We start from the raw sequence: 20,920 nt of genomic DNA, 5'->3' as shown, positions 1-20,920 counted from the left end.
GTTGATCTGCAAGTTTTGGAGAATTTTGGGGCTTTTGCGATTACACTGCAATTTGGTAGTGAAATTTGGGGATTTTGCAGGCAGAGTGCAATTTATGCAACATTTGGGGCTTTCAGAGCATTATGCAATTTCCCGCAAGAAATTGGGGCTTTTACATTTGGGTTGCAAATTTTCAGGTAAAAGAGCATTTTGGAAGTTTGCAAGCAGTTATGGACTCAGTTCGAGTCAATTTGCAGACTTTCGCCATTTTTGCAGATTCTATTTGCAGATTTTTGGGCATTAAGCAGAGCATTTTGGTGCATTTTGAGCCTTTGATAGGTTGTGACTATTTGTCACTGTGGGCAGATTTTTTGTGTGGATTTTACTTGTGCATTTGACATCCCAGAAGGGATTTTACTTGGTTAGTTTGCTGTGTTTTTTTGAGATTATCTGGTGAAAATGGCTCAGAACAACCCTAATGAGGTGTTCGGAGTTCTCACATAGGAGGATAAGTTGGATGGCACCAACTACTCCTTGTGGAGTTTCATGGTTCGCAATATCTTGGTTGGTAGACATCTTTGGGATTATGTCAATGGAGATGAAGCAAGACTAGATACAGTGGCTACACCTGTCACTCCTACAGCTGGAGGCAGGGGTAGAGGTGCAAATGCAGCACAAGTAGTTGGAGTAGCCGCTCCAAGAGCTCCCATTTCAGAGCAGAAAAGATGGGACTCGAGAGATGCACAAGCTCTTTGAGTGATTTCTCTCTCTATCAAGAGGTTCATTATACTTCACATTCGGTCATGCAAGACATTAATGGCAGCTTGGGAGATATTAGCGAGTATGTTTGCAGCAAGAAATGATGCCAGAGTTTCCTTTCTGAAGCGAGAGCTTTCCCATACGCATATGGATGAGGGAGATTCCATGAATTCTCACCTCACAAAGCTTCAGCTGAGACTTGAGGGAACAATTGCTGAATATTGATGAAGTCATTCCGGATTAAGAGATGATTACCACCACTCTGAATTCTCTTCCTGAGTCCTATCTCGGATTTCACACCTGGCTGAATTTGTCATTGAGGGGGGGCAGCAATCCTCTCTCTTTTCACGAGTTGGTAGGACTTTTGTTGCAGGAGGAACAGACAAGAAGAAATATGGCAACTCGGGCTGGTGAGCATGCCATGCTTTCCAAGTTCAAGCCCAAGGGGACAGGGCAGCAAAAGCCACATGCCATTCTGCCCGCACATCGGCATAAAGCTGATTCAGGACAGCCCTCTTATAAGGCAAAGGGTGATGCAGATAAGCAGAAAAAGAAGGGCATTTGTCACTATTGCAAGAAGCCAAGGTGAAGAATCGCATTGCCATGGAGATGGATAGATGCATGCTTACAAGTAAGAAGTTGCCTCACAGGTTTTGGCTTGAAGGCCTCATGTGTGCCAACTATATTTTGAATCGGGCTCCCACAAAGGCTTCAAAGACAATCACTCCCTATGAGGCATGGCATGGGAGAAAGCCTTCAGTGGACCATTTCAGAGTTTTTGGTTGTGTTGCATATGCCCACGTGCCTGTGGAGTTTTGACACAAGTTGTCAGATAAGGCACTTAAAATGTATTTTTGTGGGATATATTTCACAAAGCAAAGGCTATTGTCTCTACAGTCTTGCTACACGCAAGATTTTTGTGAGTAGAGATGTTATATTCTCTGAAAATTCAGCACACACACATGCTGAATTTCAGATTCTAGCTTCTTCAGATGATGTGTTTGAGGGGATGCTTCTTATAGCATTTGGTTCCCCCGCTGAAAATCAGAATTTATAGCAACCTCCTCCCAATCCACATGCCCCGATTCAGCCACTGGTTGATTTTGTACCTCCACAAGGTGTGGATGAAGTTATTAGGTAAGAGATTCAAGAGATACATGCAGCCAAAACAGTCCCGAATTGGTTGCTACAGACTCTCAGGGAGAGTAAGCTTGAGGCTCCATTGCCTGGTAGGACTCGTAGTGCAGTAAGGCATGCAGGGGGGGCTCGTTCAGTTGAGACAGCTTATGCAGGGACTCTTCTTGATGAAGAGGGGCTTGACTCTTTTGAAGAAGCAAAGGATAATGTGCATTGGATGCATGCCATGCACAATGAGTTGCAGTCCATAGACAAAAATCAGACTTGGGATGTTGTGGATTTGCCACCAGGTAAACATGCCATTGGTACCAAGTGGGTTTTCAAGGTAAAAAGGAAGCCAGATGGGTCTATTGACAGTTACAAGGCAAGGTTGGTTGCCAAAGGCTATGCACAAAAGAAGAGCATAGATTATGAGGAGACTTTTGATCCTACATCCCGGATGACTACCATACAGTGAGTTATTGCAATGGCTGCAAATTTTGTGTGGAATGTCCATTAGTTGGACATAAAAACACCTTTCCTTAATGGGGACTTGGAGGAAGAGGTTTATGTTAAGCAACCTCTTGGATTTGAACTTTTTGGCAATGCACTTCAGGTGGGCAAGCTTAACAAAGCTTTATGTGGGTTGAAACAAGCCCCACGTGCATGGTATGCCAAGATAGATGCATTCCTGGCAAGTAAGGGATTACACAATAGTCCCACGGAAAGCACCCTCTACATCAAGAAGGATGGGGGAGATATTTTGGTCATCATTCTTTATGTAGATGACATGCTGCTCACAGGGTCAAATGAGGATATAATTGCAGATTTCAAAGCTGAGTTGAAAGCTGAATTTGACATGACAGATTTGGGCATGTTAAATTTTTATTTGGGGATCCAGTTTATACAAGACAAGCGTGGCATCGTTATGTCTCAATCCAAGTACGTGCAGAAGCTCTTGGATAGGTTCAACATGCATGATTGTAAGCCTATTGCCACTCATGGAGCCGGGGCTGAAGCTTACTATGTATGATGCAGGTGAATCAATGGATGTCACACTTTACAGCCAAGCTGTTGGATGTCTCATATACTTATGCAATACCAGGCCCGATATTCAGTATGCAGTATCTTAGGTGAGCAGATATATGCACAGCCCAAAGACAACACATTCGCAGGCTGTAAAACGCATCTTCAGATATTTGCAAGGCACAAAGTCTTTTGGCTTGATATTTCCCAAGGGGGGTGACTTGCAGATGCATGCTTACAGTGATTCAGATTGGAATGGAGACTATGATACCAGGCAGTCCACTAGTGGTATTGTTTCTTTTTGGGCAAAGCTTGCATTTCTTGGCTGAGCAAGAAGCAATCTACAGTGGCTACTTCCTCATGTGAAGCTGAGTATAGGGCAGCTTTCACAGCGACAGTTAAGTGTGTTTAGCTGCGACGTTTATTCGCTGATCTTCGTCTCATATTGGAGGGTCCTTCTCCAATTCTCAGTGATAGTCAGAGTGCTACCGCAGTGGCAAAGAATCCTGTGTTTCATGCTCGCACGAAGCACATTGAGGTTCATTATCATTTTGTCAGAGAGAAGTTGCATGCAGGGGAGATCAGTATGATCTAAGTGTCAACACGTGACAATGTTATAGACATCTTCACCAAAGCACTTCCACGTGAGAAGTTTGAGGCATTTCGCAGTGTCCTAAACTTACCTCCTTTTGGTGATTGATCACTACGTTGTACACCACATTGACACGGCAGGGGGGTGTTAGAATTATTATTATATTCTAGGCAGTGGCCAATGTAATGTAATAAGTGAGTTAGGGGTACTTTTCCCTCTTACGGTTTAATCTCTAACTACGGTTAGTGATTAGATAGGGTTTTGTCACTTAGACAAAACCCTCATCTCTTTCTTTGTACTTCACTTCAGTTCAGTACATTTGGGGAGTGAACTATGTTCAGCTCACTCTCTCTTTGCACACTCTTGCTCTTGCTTCCGTTTTCTCACACCATAATAGTTCACACTTTTTATCAAGTCGTGATTCATAGCTCGTGGATTGAGGTCTCTCTTGTCATATGACACTTAGGAGGGTTGGGTTCACTTTATATAGTATTAGACCTGGGGAAAAATATATCAATGTATGATATGGAAGCCGACCATTAAATACATGTTGTATATGGGATAATGCCATGTGGCAGGCTACAATGTACTAGTCCTTTATTGGTGTATAGCTAGAGCACTAGCGCTCATAATAGACATGTGAGCACTTGAGTCATCTAGAGAAAAAGATCTAGCAAATTGTATTATGAGGAGCCACTAATATCACATCCCACACTTGGCCTAATGGCACTTGTATCTGCAATAATGAAATCCTTTGTCGAGAATTTTGGGATACATATGCCAAATTAAATAAGGGGAACAACCTTTGCAGAGAAGAATGTTGCTTGTCCTGGAGATTAATGAAAAAGTATACTTGATGAAAACGTATACTTAGTGGATTACCACAAAGTAGGTCAGAAAACATGCTATTTTGGTAGTAGCTGCCAGCTTAACAAACTAGCAAGGTTTTATCCCAAAATTGAAATTTCGGCTTGCTCAAGTCTTTCTTAACTTTCTAGATTGCATATAGACATCGTGACACAATTCTCTACTCAATTCTAGCAATCTCTGTTGCAAAATCCTGAAAATACATTGAACTTATTCCAGGACTTTGTTAGTGGGTAAATTGCTACCTTCGTCTGACTAGGAGCCAAGCGAGAGCATTTGTACAAAAAAATCCCTATGCTCACATACCGCATGCTCCCCCACGTGGCCACCGCCAATATGCAGTACAAGTCATCTTCTAAGTCTTGAGTTCCGGGTGGAACCAGAAATGGTTTCCAATCAAAGAGCAACACGTCTAACCAATCATATTTTAAAGAAAATTTCCATCCAACGGAAGACGTGAAAAGATCAACTTGTCCACTACGCACTCCTTGGCACAATCTACTAACTTCACAGCAAAGGAGGGGAAAGAAGAAGAGGGAAGATAGAAGCAAGAGGGGAAGTGAAAGAAGTGGGACTTGAGAGGGGAAAAGGGACTGCGAAAGACGAGAAAACGGCATAGAAAGAGGGAAGGAGGAGGGAAGGAGAGCCCAAAGGAGCTGAGGAACAGCCCTCAAAGGGCAGATAGTGAAAGAGGTTGTGTGAGAGCCCGTGGGCTCAAAAATGGCCTACAAAAGGCATAAAAGGACGCTTGGTGTGTTCCAATATGGACCACAGAGTTCAAGCATGTAAGTCTTTCAAAGACCAGTGAGTTCTCCAAGTGCAGCACTTGTTCGGAGATCAAAGAACCGATGGGGGCAACAAAATGTATACAAGAACGTGAAACTAATGAGGCGACGTCGATGTCACATGCTACAACAACAAAGTTGTAGAAATCTCTATTATGCATGGTGCTTGGCATCACAATTGAATCCAGAACAAAACTTATGTATCATACATGACAAGATGGACAACAAAAGACAGCAATACCAAGATTGAGGGTGCGATCGAAAGAGACAGATAAATGCCCTCAATTGTCAGTTTCACTAACAGGAGTTATCACACATGGACATGGGGAAGGGCAATATGGTCACTTTGCTTTGGGATTATGGCCTCATGACCCAAACTTCACTATTTCATCATTGTCTATGTGTTTACAAAACTTAGAGAGGTCGGAGAGACATGACAAGGGTGATCTTGTAGAGGATGGTATGCTGAGATCAAGCAATGCACTTCTATATGCACTAAATTCACGAAAGGTGCTGGATCATGACCAAGGTAGTATCAATCAAAACATGTGTGTGGATAAGATGGTAGAATCAGTGGTCAAATGGAGTTCAAACGATTGCTTGAAAACTTACAACTACAGCTTGACAATTGTGTGCATCAGAGAATAAAAATCGCCACTTGTTTGCATTTTTATCACTCTTGGTGGCACGAGGGACCTTCAAGATGATACAACTGGGATTTGTTATGGTGTGTCATACACATGAGGACATTGATGCCATGTTTAGCACATTCTCTGAGAAGCTCAGGACAAGCATGACTTTGAAAGTAATATGTATGCATTGATGCAAATGCATTGAGCGTCATCAAATTCAAAAAAATGCGGTGCCAAAATCTTGTACATCCGGCACACAAGCTTTTTCATTTTTTAAAACACTTGATTCTTTATGGAATATTATTGTGCTATTTTACTCTTAGCTCCATCTGTTTGGGTTTTAGCAGTGTGGAATCTCTTAAGCTGAACTTTGGCCATATCTTATAAGAAACCTATCGATCTGGCTAGCGCTTTGAGAGAAGGATGGAAAATTATTGAAATTGAGATGAATGAGATTTCGATTACTTTCATACTGTTGCTCAAGGCATCAACAAATTTTTTTTAATAGAGAAATAGTAACATATTCCATTCGAAATGATAAATTACGACAACTTACAGCAGAGGCGGGAGAGTATAATCTCTATCCCATAACCTTTGCGAAAACCAAAAACAGGCAAGTGCTAAGATAAACTCTCATTCCACAACCTCTAAAAACCGATCAAACACAAAACCCCTGCTTCTGATATAAAAAAGGAGCATGAAGCCTTGCCCCAAACCCTACAAAGTAAGGGACTTGACTTTTCCTAGCAAAACAAGCTCATCGCTTCCTGGAGCGATAGGAGCGTTGGAGCCATTAAAGGTGTTTTGAAGGAAGTGTTAGGAATAACCACAACAGAGGGTATACACAGCAGAAGATAGATATGTGTAGCTTGGGCACTCACACAGTGTTGTTACCAGTCCGGAAACAGAAAAAGCATGCAAAAAGTAGCCTTCCTCTACCTAGGTCGTTTGAACTGGAAAAACCTTGAATACAGCAAAGAATAGGTGATTCAGCTGTGGCACAGCCCAAAGGCAGCTCCAAAACAGGTCGCCCTACCTCGAAAAGGCCCTAACTCAGAAGCACCATCGAGAAAACAGGTCGCCTCTCTTCCTGCATTCTGTCTGCAACCCGGGAAGCAGCTTGATGGGTCACCTCTTCTCCTGGAGTCCGGATATCAGTGAAATCAGCCTGTGGAAGAGTTCACAGCCCTCCTGGAGCCTAGAAAACAGCAAAACCATCCTCAACAGAACTTGTAGCAATTCCTTCTCAGCTTCGGGTAATAGACACAGCCTGTAAACAGGTCGCCCTGCCTTCTGGAGGTCACCAACAGCGGCAAAAGACTAGAAACTCAGCCAGAAACCAGTCGCCAAGGTTACACTCCTTGTCCATGAAAGTTGCGACTGATTTTGTCTCTTCTGGCCTGAATTTGGCCCCTTGCATGCCAAATGGTGTCCTGTGCTGTTTTTGGAGTCCCATGCCAAGAATAGTAAATTTTGATTGCACCATTCTTTTGCCCCTCTGTTGCACACACTGGTCCTAAGGAGTTAATTGCCTAGTAATTGGCTTGCACATCACAATTTTGCAGGGGCCCACTAGGAATTTTAACTCCCTAAGTCTTGCACATGTGGCCAGACTTCCGTTCCCCCGTAAATTACGGGAGTCGCAAAATCGAAATTCCCAAAAAATCACGTCCTTGTGACATAACCCCCTCTTGAAAGCAGGCAAACGTCCACGATTGCTTGCAAACAAAAACAACAGAAAAAGAAAAAGAAAATAGCAAAAATAAAAGCCAAATCTAAAAGGACAGCCAACAATGCTGCCAATAGATCAACCAAATCTGAAAGGATAGCCAACCAACAGCCAACCAAATCTGAAAGGACAGCCAACTGTGCCGCCAACAGATCAACCAACAATGTATACATATTTGTAGAGCCATAGATAACAAATATATATAGCATTGCACATCAGATGCATCATGACCAAGTGACTAGTACACCAATCATAGAGGCCTTGTAGTAGAAATACTACCTCGGGTGAGACATGCTGTAACACCAAGCGACCTCTAGATACTTGAGCATGTCTGTATAGAGAGAGTGGAGTTGCTAACCGCCCCTTGAACATTAGGCAATGCTCCAGACGCATGTCGCTGTGCTGAACTTGAATGAGTGCCAACTAAAGTTGGCTCCAATTGGAAAGCCTCAAAGTAAAGCTGCAACACCTGAGGAGTATCTGCCGGTTCCTCCTCCTCCAACCACTTCACATGCAATGATGAATAATTCCAAGTAGCATCGGGTAACTTTACCTTTTACCTTCCTTTCCTTATGTGCTAGACAAGAATTCGTCTAATTCTTTCACCTTTGGCTACATCTCCCAAGGAAGATCCTTAGGCACATCACCCTGAAAAGGCTTGAGAAGACTCACATGGAAAGCATTGTGAATCCTCCAATGATTAGGCAACTGTAACCGAAATGCTACATCATTAATCTTCTCAGCTATCTTAAAAGGCTCATAATACCTCATACTCAACTTAGAAAAAAGCCGAGTATGACCCCGTGTACTTTTCAGCCTTGCCTTCTGAAAACGCAGCAAGACATAATCACCTTCTTTAATATCAACTTCACGACGGTGTTTGTCTGCTGTCGTCTTTTGCTTATCCTGTGACCATTGAAGTGCTTGCTTGACCTTTTGAAAGCTACATCCATACTCTCCACATACTTATCAGCCTCAAAGATTTTATTTTTTGTCTGCAAGATGGGTGGAATCTTACAGTTGCCTTCCGTTATCTCAAATGGAGCTTTACTTGTAGAAGAATGTACCATGTTATTGTATCTTCTTCGCTCTCTAAGTTTCCATCTAATACTGAGGCCACAATTGAGGTGTCACTGAATAAATAAGGTGGGGGGAAAGAGTTCTCTATGAGATGCTTGGTGGGTGTAAGTGCCTCACATAGCGAAGGTGGCTCTCAAAACAAAACAAAACATACTCAACCAACGGTAAAAACTTATTCCACTGTGATTGGTGCTCCGAAACATAGAACTTAAGCAAATCCAAATTAGCCTCCTGATTGTCCATCTCCCTGTAGATGAAAAGCAGAAGAGAACTGGAGACTAGTGCCCATACTATCAAAAGTACCCGCTAGAACAAGCTGGTCATGCGAGGGTCTCTATCACTCATGATGGACTTAGGCATGCCATGATACTTGAAAATATTATGCATAAACAACTTTGCCATATGATCTGTCACAATCTTCTTCCATACAGGAATGAAATGTGCGTGCTTACTAAATCGATCAATGATTGTCCATATTCCATCATTACCTGAGCAAATAAAAAATAAAGTCCATGGCTATGCTTTCCCATGGTCCATTTGGAATAGGCAAAGGATGTAACAATCCAGGAGTCTTTTGACGATAGTACTTCACCTTCTGACAGGTCATGCATGTACGAACATATTCTTCAACATCACGATGCAGCGTAGGCCAATAAAAGAAATGCTCCACTGCCTTAACTGTAGCATCAATACCACGATGTCCTGCATACGGTGGATCATGACATTCACTCATGACCTTCTGACTCGACTGCTTAGTGACACACAGCTTGCCATGCATCTTTATATAACCATCTTGAAGCACATAATGCTCATGTCTCTGCCCATTCACAAGCTGATCATAAATTCCAGCAAATTGCTCATTATCTGAATACTAATCCTTCATGGCATCAAGCTCATTGTGAGAGGCAATTGTCACAGCTGAAACTTTTGGCTTTCCGGACAAGGCATCTGCAACCACATTCTTCTTGCCTTCAGCATATACAATCTGAAAATGAAACATAGACAAGAAGTTTGCCCATTTTATGTGCTTGTTGGACAGCTTGGATTGCGTCAAAAAGTAACGCAAAGATTGATGATCCGTCTGTACCGTAAAATCAGATCCTAGAAGATAATGTTTCCAAGTGGACAAGGCGTGAAGTACAACCAACATCTCCTTCTCAGAAGTCTGTAAATGCTTTTCATTTAGCTGTAATATGTGACTCTCATAGGCTACAGGGTGCCCAACTTGCGTTAGAACAGCTCCAATACCATTCTTACCACAAGCATCCGCGTGCACATGAAAAGATTTTCGCAAATCAGGCAAAATCAGCACTGGATCTGTTATAAGCTTCTGTTTCAGCTCTCGAATTTGACCACAGCTCCAGCTTCTCTATGGTCTCTCACTTTCCCTTTCGGTGCCAAATTATCATATGCAGGTGTTTGAGCAAAGGAACAACAGCACCCACACTATCTCCAAGAGCTGTATTATTCAGACCAGCTCCTGAATTTTGCATATTTGGCATAACCATGTTACTGGTTGCTACACTAGGCATACCCTTTTGCATCCGTGGGGCTGCCCCAATATTTGCATACATTAATCTCTGTCCCATGGGCTGCATAGTAGGATGAAACCCTACCATTTGACTTGTAGGCATACGAGCAAATTGTGCTTGAGGGCTGACCATAGCCTGAAAAACTGATCCTCCACTGAAATAACCCTGTTGCACAGGGGGTGCAATAACTCCTTGCTGTCTGGAAACTATAGACTGAACATTATTGCCTTGATTCGGCCGCGGAATAACATTAGATTGCTGCAAACCATAGATGTTTTGCGAGGTCTAATCCTGATAATTCACATGCGGCCTCTTGTTAGCTTCCAACTCCTTATCCACATTATCGGACTTCCTTTTCTTTGGCTGCGTTTCAGAATTCAGAATCTTTTGAAGACGAGGGTCCTATGTGAATCGAGAAAAAGCACTCATAAAGCTTTGCAACTGCGCCTTGAAGAAATCCACATCCTCCTCATCAGTATTGTCAACCTGATGCTCAACAACATGTTGGTATCCCCTTTCTCACGCCTTGATCATCAATAGCGGTCAGTGACATCCTCTCTTCGCCTTCCTCTTTCGTGAGAGTGAGAGATCTTTCCCTGTGAGACATATTTACTAGACTGTATGCTGTATCCTTTTCCTAGTTTGCTGGACTTGCACCAAGCCAACCACAGGCTCACCTCTTGAAAAAGTTAGGTGGATCTCGGCAATGGAACCATGAAACCGCCTTCACTAATCAAAGGGTGGTAAGATCCACTTTAACCACATCATACACAATAAAGTGCCCCTTTTGGTATTTCTTTAATATTCACATAAAGCCAAGAGGTTGATTACAAGGTCTCTTGAAAGTTGCACCACAGGCAAACCACTGCCCACATACTTCCAATATCCTGCACACCTTGCAATTCCTGCTCAATTTTATTTGGCGAATATGCATCCAATCACTAGGCAATCACGCACTCTTTCTTTTGACCAAGCATGCAACAGAACACAAAGGCAGACAGATAGGCATAAACTGTCTGTCTGCTTATTGCACCTGCACAACCAGGTGCCCAACTAGCCAAACACGGCTAAACAGTTGCAGAAAAGTTAAAGACAGCCAAAACTGTGGCACATCCAGCCGGGAAAATGCTTCCAAAATAGGTGGCCCCTATCTGTAGTCAGCCTGGGCACTGCTCAACAGCATAAGTCAGCCTTCCTCCGCCTAGAAACAATACCAAAGGCAATAATCAGCCAACAGCCAGTCCGGAAATGGCAAAAGCAAGAAAAAACTAGCCTTCCTCTACCCAGAATCCACAGGAATTGGGTCGTTTGAACTGGAAAACATAGTTACTAGGGAACGTGCACGCCAACGGAACGCCAACATCGTAGGGAACGGGAACGCCACAACCCTAGGGGACGGGAACAGGAAGGGAACGCCACATCACCATACTCATTAAAAAACACACTATCTGCACAATTGGTTTTGGAAGAAATTTGGAGTTAGGATGTCAAGACATAAACAAAATCTTGCTGATAGATGATCAGCACTCCAAATTTGGAGTGAGGAACTAAGGACGTAAACAAAATCCTAATGATAGACAAGACTTAGGTTGGGGAACGACATAGGGAATGTTCCCTAGACATTCATAGGTGTTCTCTAGCGTTCCGTAACCGTTCTAGAAGTCTGATGTTCCATAACCATTTCTGAAGGGAACGCCGTTCCAGCGTTCCAAAGCTTGGAACGGGGTTCCTTGGCAACCATGTTGGAAGAACCCTGAATCCATCAAAGAATAGGTGATTCAGCCCTGGCACAGCCCAAAGGCACCTCCAAAACAGGTTGCCCCACCTAGAAAAGGCCCTAACTCAGCAGCAGTTGGCAGAAATCAGTCGGAAAACACTGGATACAGGGTGAGAGCATCCAGAGGATTGCACTCCACGAGGCAGTCCCTCTTGACAGCCTAGCTCCTCCTCCTAGGGAGGACAATGTTTGGGAGGTGGTAGCCAGCATCACGGCTTGGAACATTTGGGTGGCTCGTTGCAGTCTTGTGATGGGTGAGCACCCAGTTCCACTCTCGGCTACCCTAGATGCCATCTGGTAAGATATAATTTACACTCTACAGTCCACCTGGGAGCGCGGGACTCCCGACACCAGGGCGACTATTGAGAGGCGTGCTCGTTTTTACAAGGCTTGGCCTGCAGGGTTTTCTACATCTTCACCACGCGAGGGATTCGTTGGCTGTATAGTCCCCCCACTTGGCTGTTAGCCCGAGTTCCTAAGATCCCCTAGGCAGTGAGCTGGGTTTCTCTGGAAGAGGCCGGTTTCTTTCTTTCAGCATTTTCCGGTTTTTTCCATATGCTGTCTTGTATGAAATCTTTCAAGCATTAATAGAAGGCTCCTTTCTTTGGAAAAAAAAAAAAATCAGTCAGAAAACAGGTCACCCCTCTTCCTGCTCTTCTGGCCTCAAATCCCCCCCTTATATGCCAAACTGGTGTCCTGTGCTGTTTTGGAGTCCCTTGCCAAAAATAGTAAATTTTAATGCACCACTCTTTTGCCCCTCTATTGCACGCAGTGGTCCTAGGAATTGCTTGGTAATTGGCCTGCACATCACAATTTCTAGGGGCCCAGTAGGAATTTTAATTCCCCAAGTCCCACACACGTGGCTAGACTTTCGTGCCCTAGAGGTTCAAGGTAGTCACACGCAAACTACGGGAGTTGCAAAATCAAAATTTCCATAAATTCACGTCCTCCTGACACTCTAGGGTTGGCCAATCAAGCTAGTTTAGGGCTAAACCTTGGTTGGGTCAACCGACCTGGCCTGGTTGGTTGATTGACCTTGGATCAGTCACATGGCTAGCTTGGGGTCTGCCACTTGGCAGGCCTATATAAGGCCCTTCCCTCCTTTCTTGTTCATTATCTCTTGGAGCATCTCTCCACGTCATTTTGGTGATTCCCTTGCTGTATATACAGTTGCCATGGCCTCATGTTTGTGTCGATTCTCTCTCTCTCTCTCTCTCTCTCTCTCTCTCTCTCTCTCTCTTTGATGTATGCTTCCGTAGTGCACCACTCTCACATGGTATTAGATGATTAGGCGACTAGGGACCAAGGAGGGTAGCCATGAGGTGCAATATCTGAAGGCATTGGCACGTTTAGAGGGCTGCTAATTCGTTGCTGCTGTGCGCTCTGGAGGTGCTAACTAGAGGCGATTGAGGCAGCCCTTGTAGGTGGCTGTTTTGTGCAGTCCGCACATCTACAACAGGGCTTACGAGTCTAGGTAGAGGTTCACGGCGTTGATAGGAAAAGGGTTTGGCGGCCCATATCCTAGCCCACATCGCCCATGGATGAAACCATTGCCTATGTCTTGTCCAAGATCATATAGATCCAGGTGAGCTGCCAAGATCAGCTGTAGGTTCTGGAGGACGGGGCAGTTCCATGGGATTCCTTTGGATGAATATGGAAGCACACTCACATGTGCACATGAGTGTAAGGAGAACGTTCTACTCCAATGAGAAGAAGGGTCACTTGGCACAAGATTGTTGAAACAAGGGCAAATTCAAGGCTAGGGACAAGTCTTTCATAGGTAAAGACAAGCTCGAGGATTGCAGTTTTTCGACAAAGGTTTCGAAGTTTCTAAAGGCAATATTTGCTCTAGAGGCTCTAGAAGGTGTGTTCCTCTTGTCGTAAAGATGCCCTCCATGGGTCACAGGGGAGAGGGCTTGTGGGCAGGAGGTTGGGTTGCTTTTGGCCCTAATCAGTTGAAATTCTGGCAAGCAAGGTAACAGTGTGGGGCCATGGGCCAAATGAGTTTGAGGTTCACTGCTTGGTGGCCTAGAGACTATGAACATGGTGTTTCTAGCGTCGAATTGCGAAGTTTCTGTACGTGATATGTTCACTGGAGGATATAGGTTGTGGTGGGTACCACAGATCATTGTATCCCACTAGGAACTCAGTGCGATTGGCTTGGAAAATCATAATTGAGGAAGATCCTTCTCTATTTGAGGTGGCATTTTTGGTTTGAGGATCCAGGTTATTTGGTGCTCATCGAGGTGAATCCAATATGCCGGTGCTGGAGGGTCCATGATTGCATCTTTATTGACACGTTTCTTCATATCATATGCTTACTTTGAGCTATAGGGAGGGTATTGGAGTTATGTGCATCTTATAGTGAGTGAGGGCTGATTTCTGGGTGGGCCTGGCCTATCTAGGCTAGGTATTCCTTTGAGTGGAGGCCTATTCCAAGGCTGTCTGTAGGGCTGCATGGCTTAGCCTCCAGGGCTGGCTAACCAAGCCAATTTAGAGTCTCCCTATTTAAAGGGTACTCCTCCAAGCTATCCATTTTGGGTGGAGGAGTCCTCTATATAGGATCCCCCTCACTAGCCAACCTGGCCAACCTAGGGTTGGATGTAACCCAACCTGTTGGTTTGATCACTGATGCCTGGTTGGCCCCCCAATCAAGGTGCCTACGTGGCGGCTTGTTGGTAGCTCCAAAGATAGCATGGGTGAAAAAACATGCACGCACCCCTTGTCCTATTCGTAGCCACTGCGCCTACATGGATGTGCACACTTTTCAAGCAAAAACCTACGAGCAGAAAAGCCCGAGCGATAATTTTTGACACCAACCATGCTTATATATTTCTCAAAGGAATATACAATTCTTTTCATTATAACCCTCATTTTAGAGAACATCATCTATATATGAACAAATAGTGAACACTTTAGAAACTCCTATAAATACCTCCCTACCATACTCTCTTTTGAGGATTATGGTAATTAAATCAATTTAAAAGAGTTTCCCTAATCTTTAGCAATCCCATATTTGAAGCTCTCATATAACAATGTATACCATATTCTTTGGATGAGTAGGAAAAAGATATTGGAAACCTCATACTTGAGGCCATTATAATCGATCATAAATTAATCTCTAATACATTATCAAATATGGGAGGCAAGGAACGAATTTTCAAAATATTCCCAATTCTCCAAACCTAAGTACTTTTAAGGAAATGTGGTCTCTATTGAACTCTATTGAACTCCTTCCTACCATAATATGAATTAGGGAGAAGTTGTAACTCTCATATACATCTTGAAATTTTTACTTTTTATCTTTTGTAACTATCAAAAGTATAATTTTAAGCCTACCATTGCATAGATCATGAAATTTTGTACATTTTTCCTTTTTACAGCTCCTCAATCTGAGATAAGGAGCAAAAGTTATGACCCCTTCTGCGTAGGCTCTCCAAGGGTATTCCGCCGGCAGAATAGGGTTAGGGGGCAAGCTCTTCAAACCATATTCCTTTGGAAAATTACATTTAGAGGGTCTATTAAAAAAGTAATATATTATTTTCTTAGGTCATCCTGAGGAACTATAAAGAGGATATTTGCTCAAAATTTCATGATCCAATCAATGGTGAAAGGAAAAGAAAGGATTTTTGAAAGTGATAAAATAAGTCACCACTTGGACATTATATATGTATATTATATAAAGGTATATTTATATCTATATCTATTTATTAGTATTTCATATTTACTTACATATTCCTTGAAATAATTTGGATTTTTTTGCTCCCTAAAAATGACTTGAGCCTATATATTTTGACCCCTCCTACCTTTTGTCCGCTCGTCGCTTGGGGGTTTTTGCTCGGAAAATGGAAACCCCCTGCCTACATGGCGGCCTACAAGGAGCACCAAATACACTCCCTCCTTCCTCACAGGGGCAGGCACACCCACAATAAAGACCCTCACTCTATTATATAGGAGATGCAAACTCTTAACACCTCCCCTTAGCTCCCGGATCATGAATCAGTCTCAGGGAGTTGGAATGAGCACCAAGCAGGGCTTGGTAAACATAATATCTCAATATGCTTCGTCTGAGCATGAAACACTGGATTTCGAGCAATTGCTATACAGCTTTGATTATCATTGTGGATGATGGTCGGGGACATCTGCGGGAACGCAATCTCACCAAGCAATCTGTGCAGCCAGACTGCCTCATAGGTAGCGGAAAAAGCGGCCCAATACTCAGCCTCGATTGAAGACAAGGCTACGGTGGGTTGCAATTTACTACTCCATGTGACTGTTGCCGATCCGAGGATGAAGCAATACCCCGTGGTTGAGCGCCGAGTGTTTGAATCTCCTCCCTAGTCAGAATCACTCTAGCCTAGTAGTTAGATTCTAGACTACTACCCTGCTTGATAGAAAATCCTCGGTCATGCGTACCGTGTAGGTACCGGAGGATCCTTATATCTACATCCCAATAGGTCTTCTTCAGTGTTTGCATAAAGGAGCTCAACAACCCCATGTAGTAGCGGAGATCTAATTTGGTATTAAGCAACTAGATCAATGAACCAATGAGCTTATGGGGTATTGACTTGCATCCACCGACGGCTCAATAGGATCATACTTGGACAATTTGGCGTTGGGATCCATGGGGAAAGAGATAGAATTAAGTTCCTCCATCTGGAAAGCTGCTAGAAGCTCTTGTACATACCTACCCCTTTTGAGACACAAAGTAGCCCTCCTTTCCCTGCCAGATCTCTGGGCCAAGAAAGAAACGAAGTAATTGAAACTGGCCTTTTGTTTCCTAAAGGGCGGTAGACCATAACTATCATTGCATATTCATATTCACAGCTACATTGCATCATTTCCAGCCACTTAACTTTAAACAATACCACTTAGAAACAACTTGAGAAATAACTGGATGGAGGCTAGAGTGCCTCTGCTCAATGAAACCAAGTACAAGACACCACACTGGCCCCAAACACTCGGCGCCCCTTCGGGTATTTATTTATTATTTAGGAATCAAAATTTGTACATACAACAAGGGCTCACCCTTGTGCTCTGCCCCACTGGCAATTCCACTGTCCAAGCCAAACTTTGGCTACAACCTGCATTCCATCCTAGTGCACACACTAGTGCCCAAGTGCCAAGGCAAGGCTAAGGCATTCACCATTGTCTATGACCAACTGTAAAGCTATCCAAGCATTCCACAAAGCATCCAACTTGCTCAACAGGAGCTTCCAAAATGACCAAATGCACTCAAAACGAAAGGGATAGTGACAAGAGAACTCAAACCAGCTTCAAATGACTTCAATCTAGCTCCAGATAGTTCCAAATCAGCTCCCAAAAGCTCCAACTCAATACATCCAGGGGCAGCAAATCCACGGAACAAGGGCTAGCAGGACAAAATGTTGACTATTGGTGTTACCTTGGCAATTGCAAAAGAGATTCCTCCGCATGGTTGTTGTGAAAGCTAGCAACTACGAAGATGACGTGTGACATTTTAATGACAGATTAGAGATTATAGGGTTACCCTAAGAATACCCTAATTTTGGGCAGCCCAACTATGTATCCTCCTCATCAGACCACAAGTCACTGCACTAAACTCACAACCTAAACAGGGACTTCCATCCACATAATGTATTTTTATGTGGTACTAGGCTTGAAGCAGCTTATCTCCCTCTTCGTCAATGACAATATCGTACTCTATTTGAGGCTGGATTTAACTTATAGATGGGCACTCCCTCATGGTTTATTAAGAGCGCAATTGGTGAGATGAGAGCAAGAGTTGAGGACGGGAAGGACTCAATAAATTGAGGAATTTGGGTTAAAAAACACATTCTAAGAAAAGGAAATAATTCCAATAAGCAAAAAACAAGCGGAAAATTACACTAATTGAGTTTCAAGTCTTGGCTAAAGCATGATCTTATAGTAAGAGTACTACCAAAGAGTCTTCCTTCTTTTGTTGTGCCTTTTTTTGCATCAATAGTTCTTTTGACATTGGTTATAGTGCTCACATTTGTAGAATCTTATCAAGAGAAAATACGCTTTCGATGCAGATTTCTGTGGAGAGGTAATCAAATTTTTGCTATATCTCAACATTACAAACGTCTTGATGTCTTCGATGAGGCTGAAGCAAACAAGGCTGCTGGGAAATACGATAATGCCTCCATTGATGCCCAAATAGAGTTTTATCAGAAGGAAGGGCTTCAACACTATGATAAGTTGAAATCATCTTTTCCAAGTGGTGCGCGCCTTTCTATCCCTCACCTTGTCCATTGAAGTTTGAGTAATTATGGAATGGTTTGTTCGTCTGTTCCTTAACAAAGTGACATGTTTTCTGTGACATACCTGCAAGCAGATGTCCCCGAGGGCTGTGTTATTATACGAGAGCATACACCAATCACAAACTTGTTCACTTGCCTCTGGTTCAATGAAGTGGATCACTTTACATCAAGAGATCAGCTGAGTTTTGCAATTGTGCGTGATAAATTGCTTGCAGTCACTCCTTGGAGGTTAAGCATGTTTCTTGATTGTGAACGAAGAAATTTTGTGGTCCAGGTTGGTACTAAACTCAATGGGATTTAACATACTTATTTTTTAAACAACTGAGAGTACTTCCTTTTTTAAAATATGCATAGTTCTTTTGATCATGATCAGGCCTATCACAGAGAATTATTGGAGCAGAATAAGACTTCCCAGGTTTTTCTCAATTCTAGTATGCATACCAATGGGACAAGTCAATCTCATACAGATCTACCTGTTGGAAGTCCCCCAAACAGGTTTGCTACAAGTTTGCAACGCATCAGGCATACACCAAATTCTTTGTCCAGGAGAGCATCTGGAAGAAACAGAAGAGGAGCTGGTACTAAACAGAAAATGGGGTCAAGGACAACAAGCAGCAGGCATGCTTGAAAAGAAAGGGGTCTTTAGTCTCATTAGTCAAAGACTGCTTGGAGATGATCTATATCCTGAAAATCTTTGGCTGTAGGCAGAATTCTAGATGTGGATGGATCTAAGAGCAGGTTGGTATCATGTATCTTCCAGTCGCAAATCCCTATGAAGCTTATCTGGGAAACTAATTATCGAGCTCTTCATCAGTTAGTACATTTGTTCTGCCTTGTAAGATGGAGCTGTGAAGCTATCATCAACGCAATTGTTTTCATTCAAATGTAATTAATTTTATGTGCCTTTTTTTGCTCCACCAGCATTTCTGCACCTCCATAAAACTGAAGAAAAATAAAGCCTTGAAGGAGGTTCTGGAAAACTAATGAACATGTTATATGCTTGCCCCCCAAACATTGCAGAGTCAAAATGGGTGTAATAAACTAGATTTATCAACATCATGAATGTGCTAGCTGTTTGTTTTGTGTATAAATACGACTATGTTGCAGGTGGATAATAGTTTTTAAAAGCTGCTTCCGGAAGCAGTTCTATTCAATCAGAATGGGATTAGGTTTGATCGGTGATTGTAGAGTGTCTCTGGATATTTCACGTAAGGATATGGACTAGAAAGCTAAGAATACTGAACGCCAATAAAAAAACATGTAATCTAATTTAGTATTTTGATATAATTTAACTACTACTTGCCTGCAATTTCTAAACTAGAACATTATTAAGTACGAAATTGGTATCGAAGAAGTCTCATGTAACACCATAGTCAATCTCATCATCATTCCTCATCATTGGACAGTATTCCCTACCCAGGATGCCAAATGATATGAATTGTTAACAAATAATTTGAATGTAAACATTTTAAATAGACCAATATAATTGATGCTTGGAACACAAACGTTTAAAATGTGACACTGAGCATCATAGCGCCATCAATAAGATTGGAGTCACTCAAGATGTCAACAAACCAAGAATATTCTACCGCCATCGGTAAAAAGTAGACAAACATTGGATTAAGCCAACATGGCACATGTTCACTCAAGATCTGCTAATTAAACCTTGGAATATAGAATGAAAAATTGTCTAGTGTTTTGTTTCACAAGCTCATTTTGTAAGAGTTAACCACTAATCCAAACAAATATATTATCGAGACAATTTCCATAACATCCCTCTTGCTAGATAGCAATTTATATGAGATGACAGATGCAAGAAAGGATAAAAAGAAACTATTTAAGCATCCACTACTGGCAACATAAACACTTCTCTCCATTAGGCAACTTCTTGTAAGTCTACAACATGTTCAAGCTCAAGTACGACTTCCTCATCTACCATGATGAGCTGTTCACAAAGGACACTTAAATGATTTCCAATGCTTAGTGTGAAAAAGTAGCATTATCTTCCAATGAGGGGGGAATTCCAATCTATAAGCAAGATGCTTTACATGTTGAATTGTGGTATGTAAGTCTTAGCTCTCAATAGTTTTGTAGTCTTGTTTTCTCAAAGAACATAATCTCTTTATATTATAGTAGATCTTGCCCAAGGTATTCTTTGGTGTTGATGAAGGATTGACATTTCATTTACCACCTTTGCCTTTTCCTTTAGATAATAAATGTTAGTATGAACCCTACCTTTTTTGTGTTTCTTTGGAAATGACACACGTGACTTGTGGTTGTTGAAGCTTGATTCTATGGTCCTCTTTGAGAAGAAGACTAGATGGAAGCTTTTCTCATGTGGATAACCTTACCTCACAATAAAATCTAAAGGACTCTGTAAGGCTATCAAGAGTGATTTCAACTAGATATTTAAAATTTGCCCAAGAACTCTTGAAAATGCTTCCATTAGTAGCCAAATGTCCTCAAAACTATGGTCAAAATCTCCTTGAAAATTGAGGTCCAAACGGCTTTTGAAATCTCTTTTAATTGAGTTCCAAACAAAGGCTTTGTAGAACATAAAATCTTCTACTTTTGTGTAGGTTAAGGTCTTTGATTTTCCAAAACTGAAAATTACTCGTGGCACTTGACTAGAGCTTGCACTTGCACTTGACCTAACCAAACCCTAACTATAGCTAGGTCTATTATGGTTAGTTTCAACTAATCTCAATTGGTTAGGATAATTATGATTCAAGCTTGCCAAGGTTTTATTGACCCAGTTCAAAATGGCATGGGAGTACTACTGT

The 20,920-nt window shown here is 42.4% G+C and overlaps 1 protein-coding gene across 2 annotated transcripts in view; it reads left to right on the top strand.

Annotated features, from left to right (window-relative positions):
• Positions 1-19,134, top strand: part of LOC147883755 (putative hexosyltransferase MUCI70) — a 54,521-nt gene extending 35,387 nt beyond the window's left edge. Inside the window, exons 7-9 of one of the 2 annotated variants that reach the window (XM_087398383.1) lie at positions 17,910-18,097; positions 18,212-18,330; positions 18,511-19,134. In XM_087398383.1, coding sequence (XP_087254509.1) covers positions 17,910-18,097; positions 18,212-18,330; positions 18,511-18,765 — 562 coding nt within the window. In that variant the 3' untranslated portion in view covers positions 18,766-19,134. Of the gene's footprint in view, positions 1-17,909; positions 18,098-18,211; positions 18,412-18,510 lie in introns of both variants that reach the window. The other variant, XM_087398382.1, reaches the window with a different exon arrangement.
• The last annotated feature ends 1,786 nt before the right edge of the window (positions 19,135-20,920 follow it).

This window comes from Dipteris shenzhenensis, chromosome 27, assembly GCF_047967505.1.
Source record: "Dipteris shenzhenensis isolate YYH24624 ecotype China chromosome 27, Dip_SZ_1.0, whole genome shotgun sequence".
Lineage (NCBI taxonomy): Eukaryota > Viridiplantae > Streptophyta > Polypodiopsida > Gleicheniales > Dipteridaceae > Dipteris > Dipteris shenzhenensis.
This window is presented reverse-complemented; position numbering and strand designations above follow the sequence as displayed.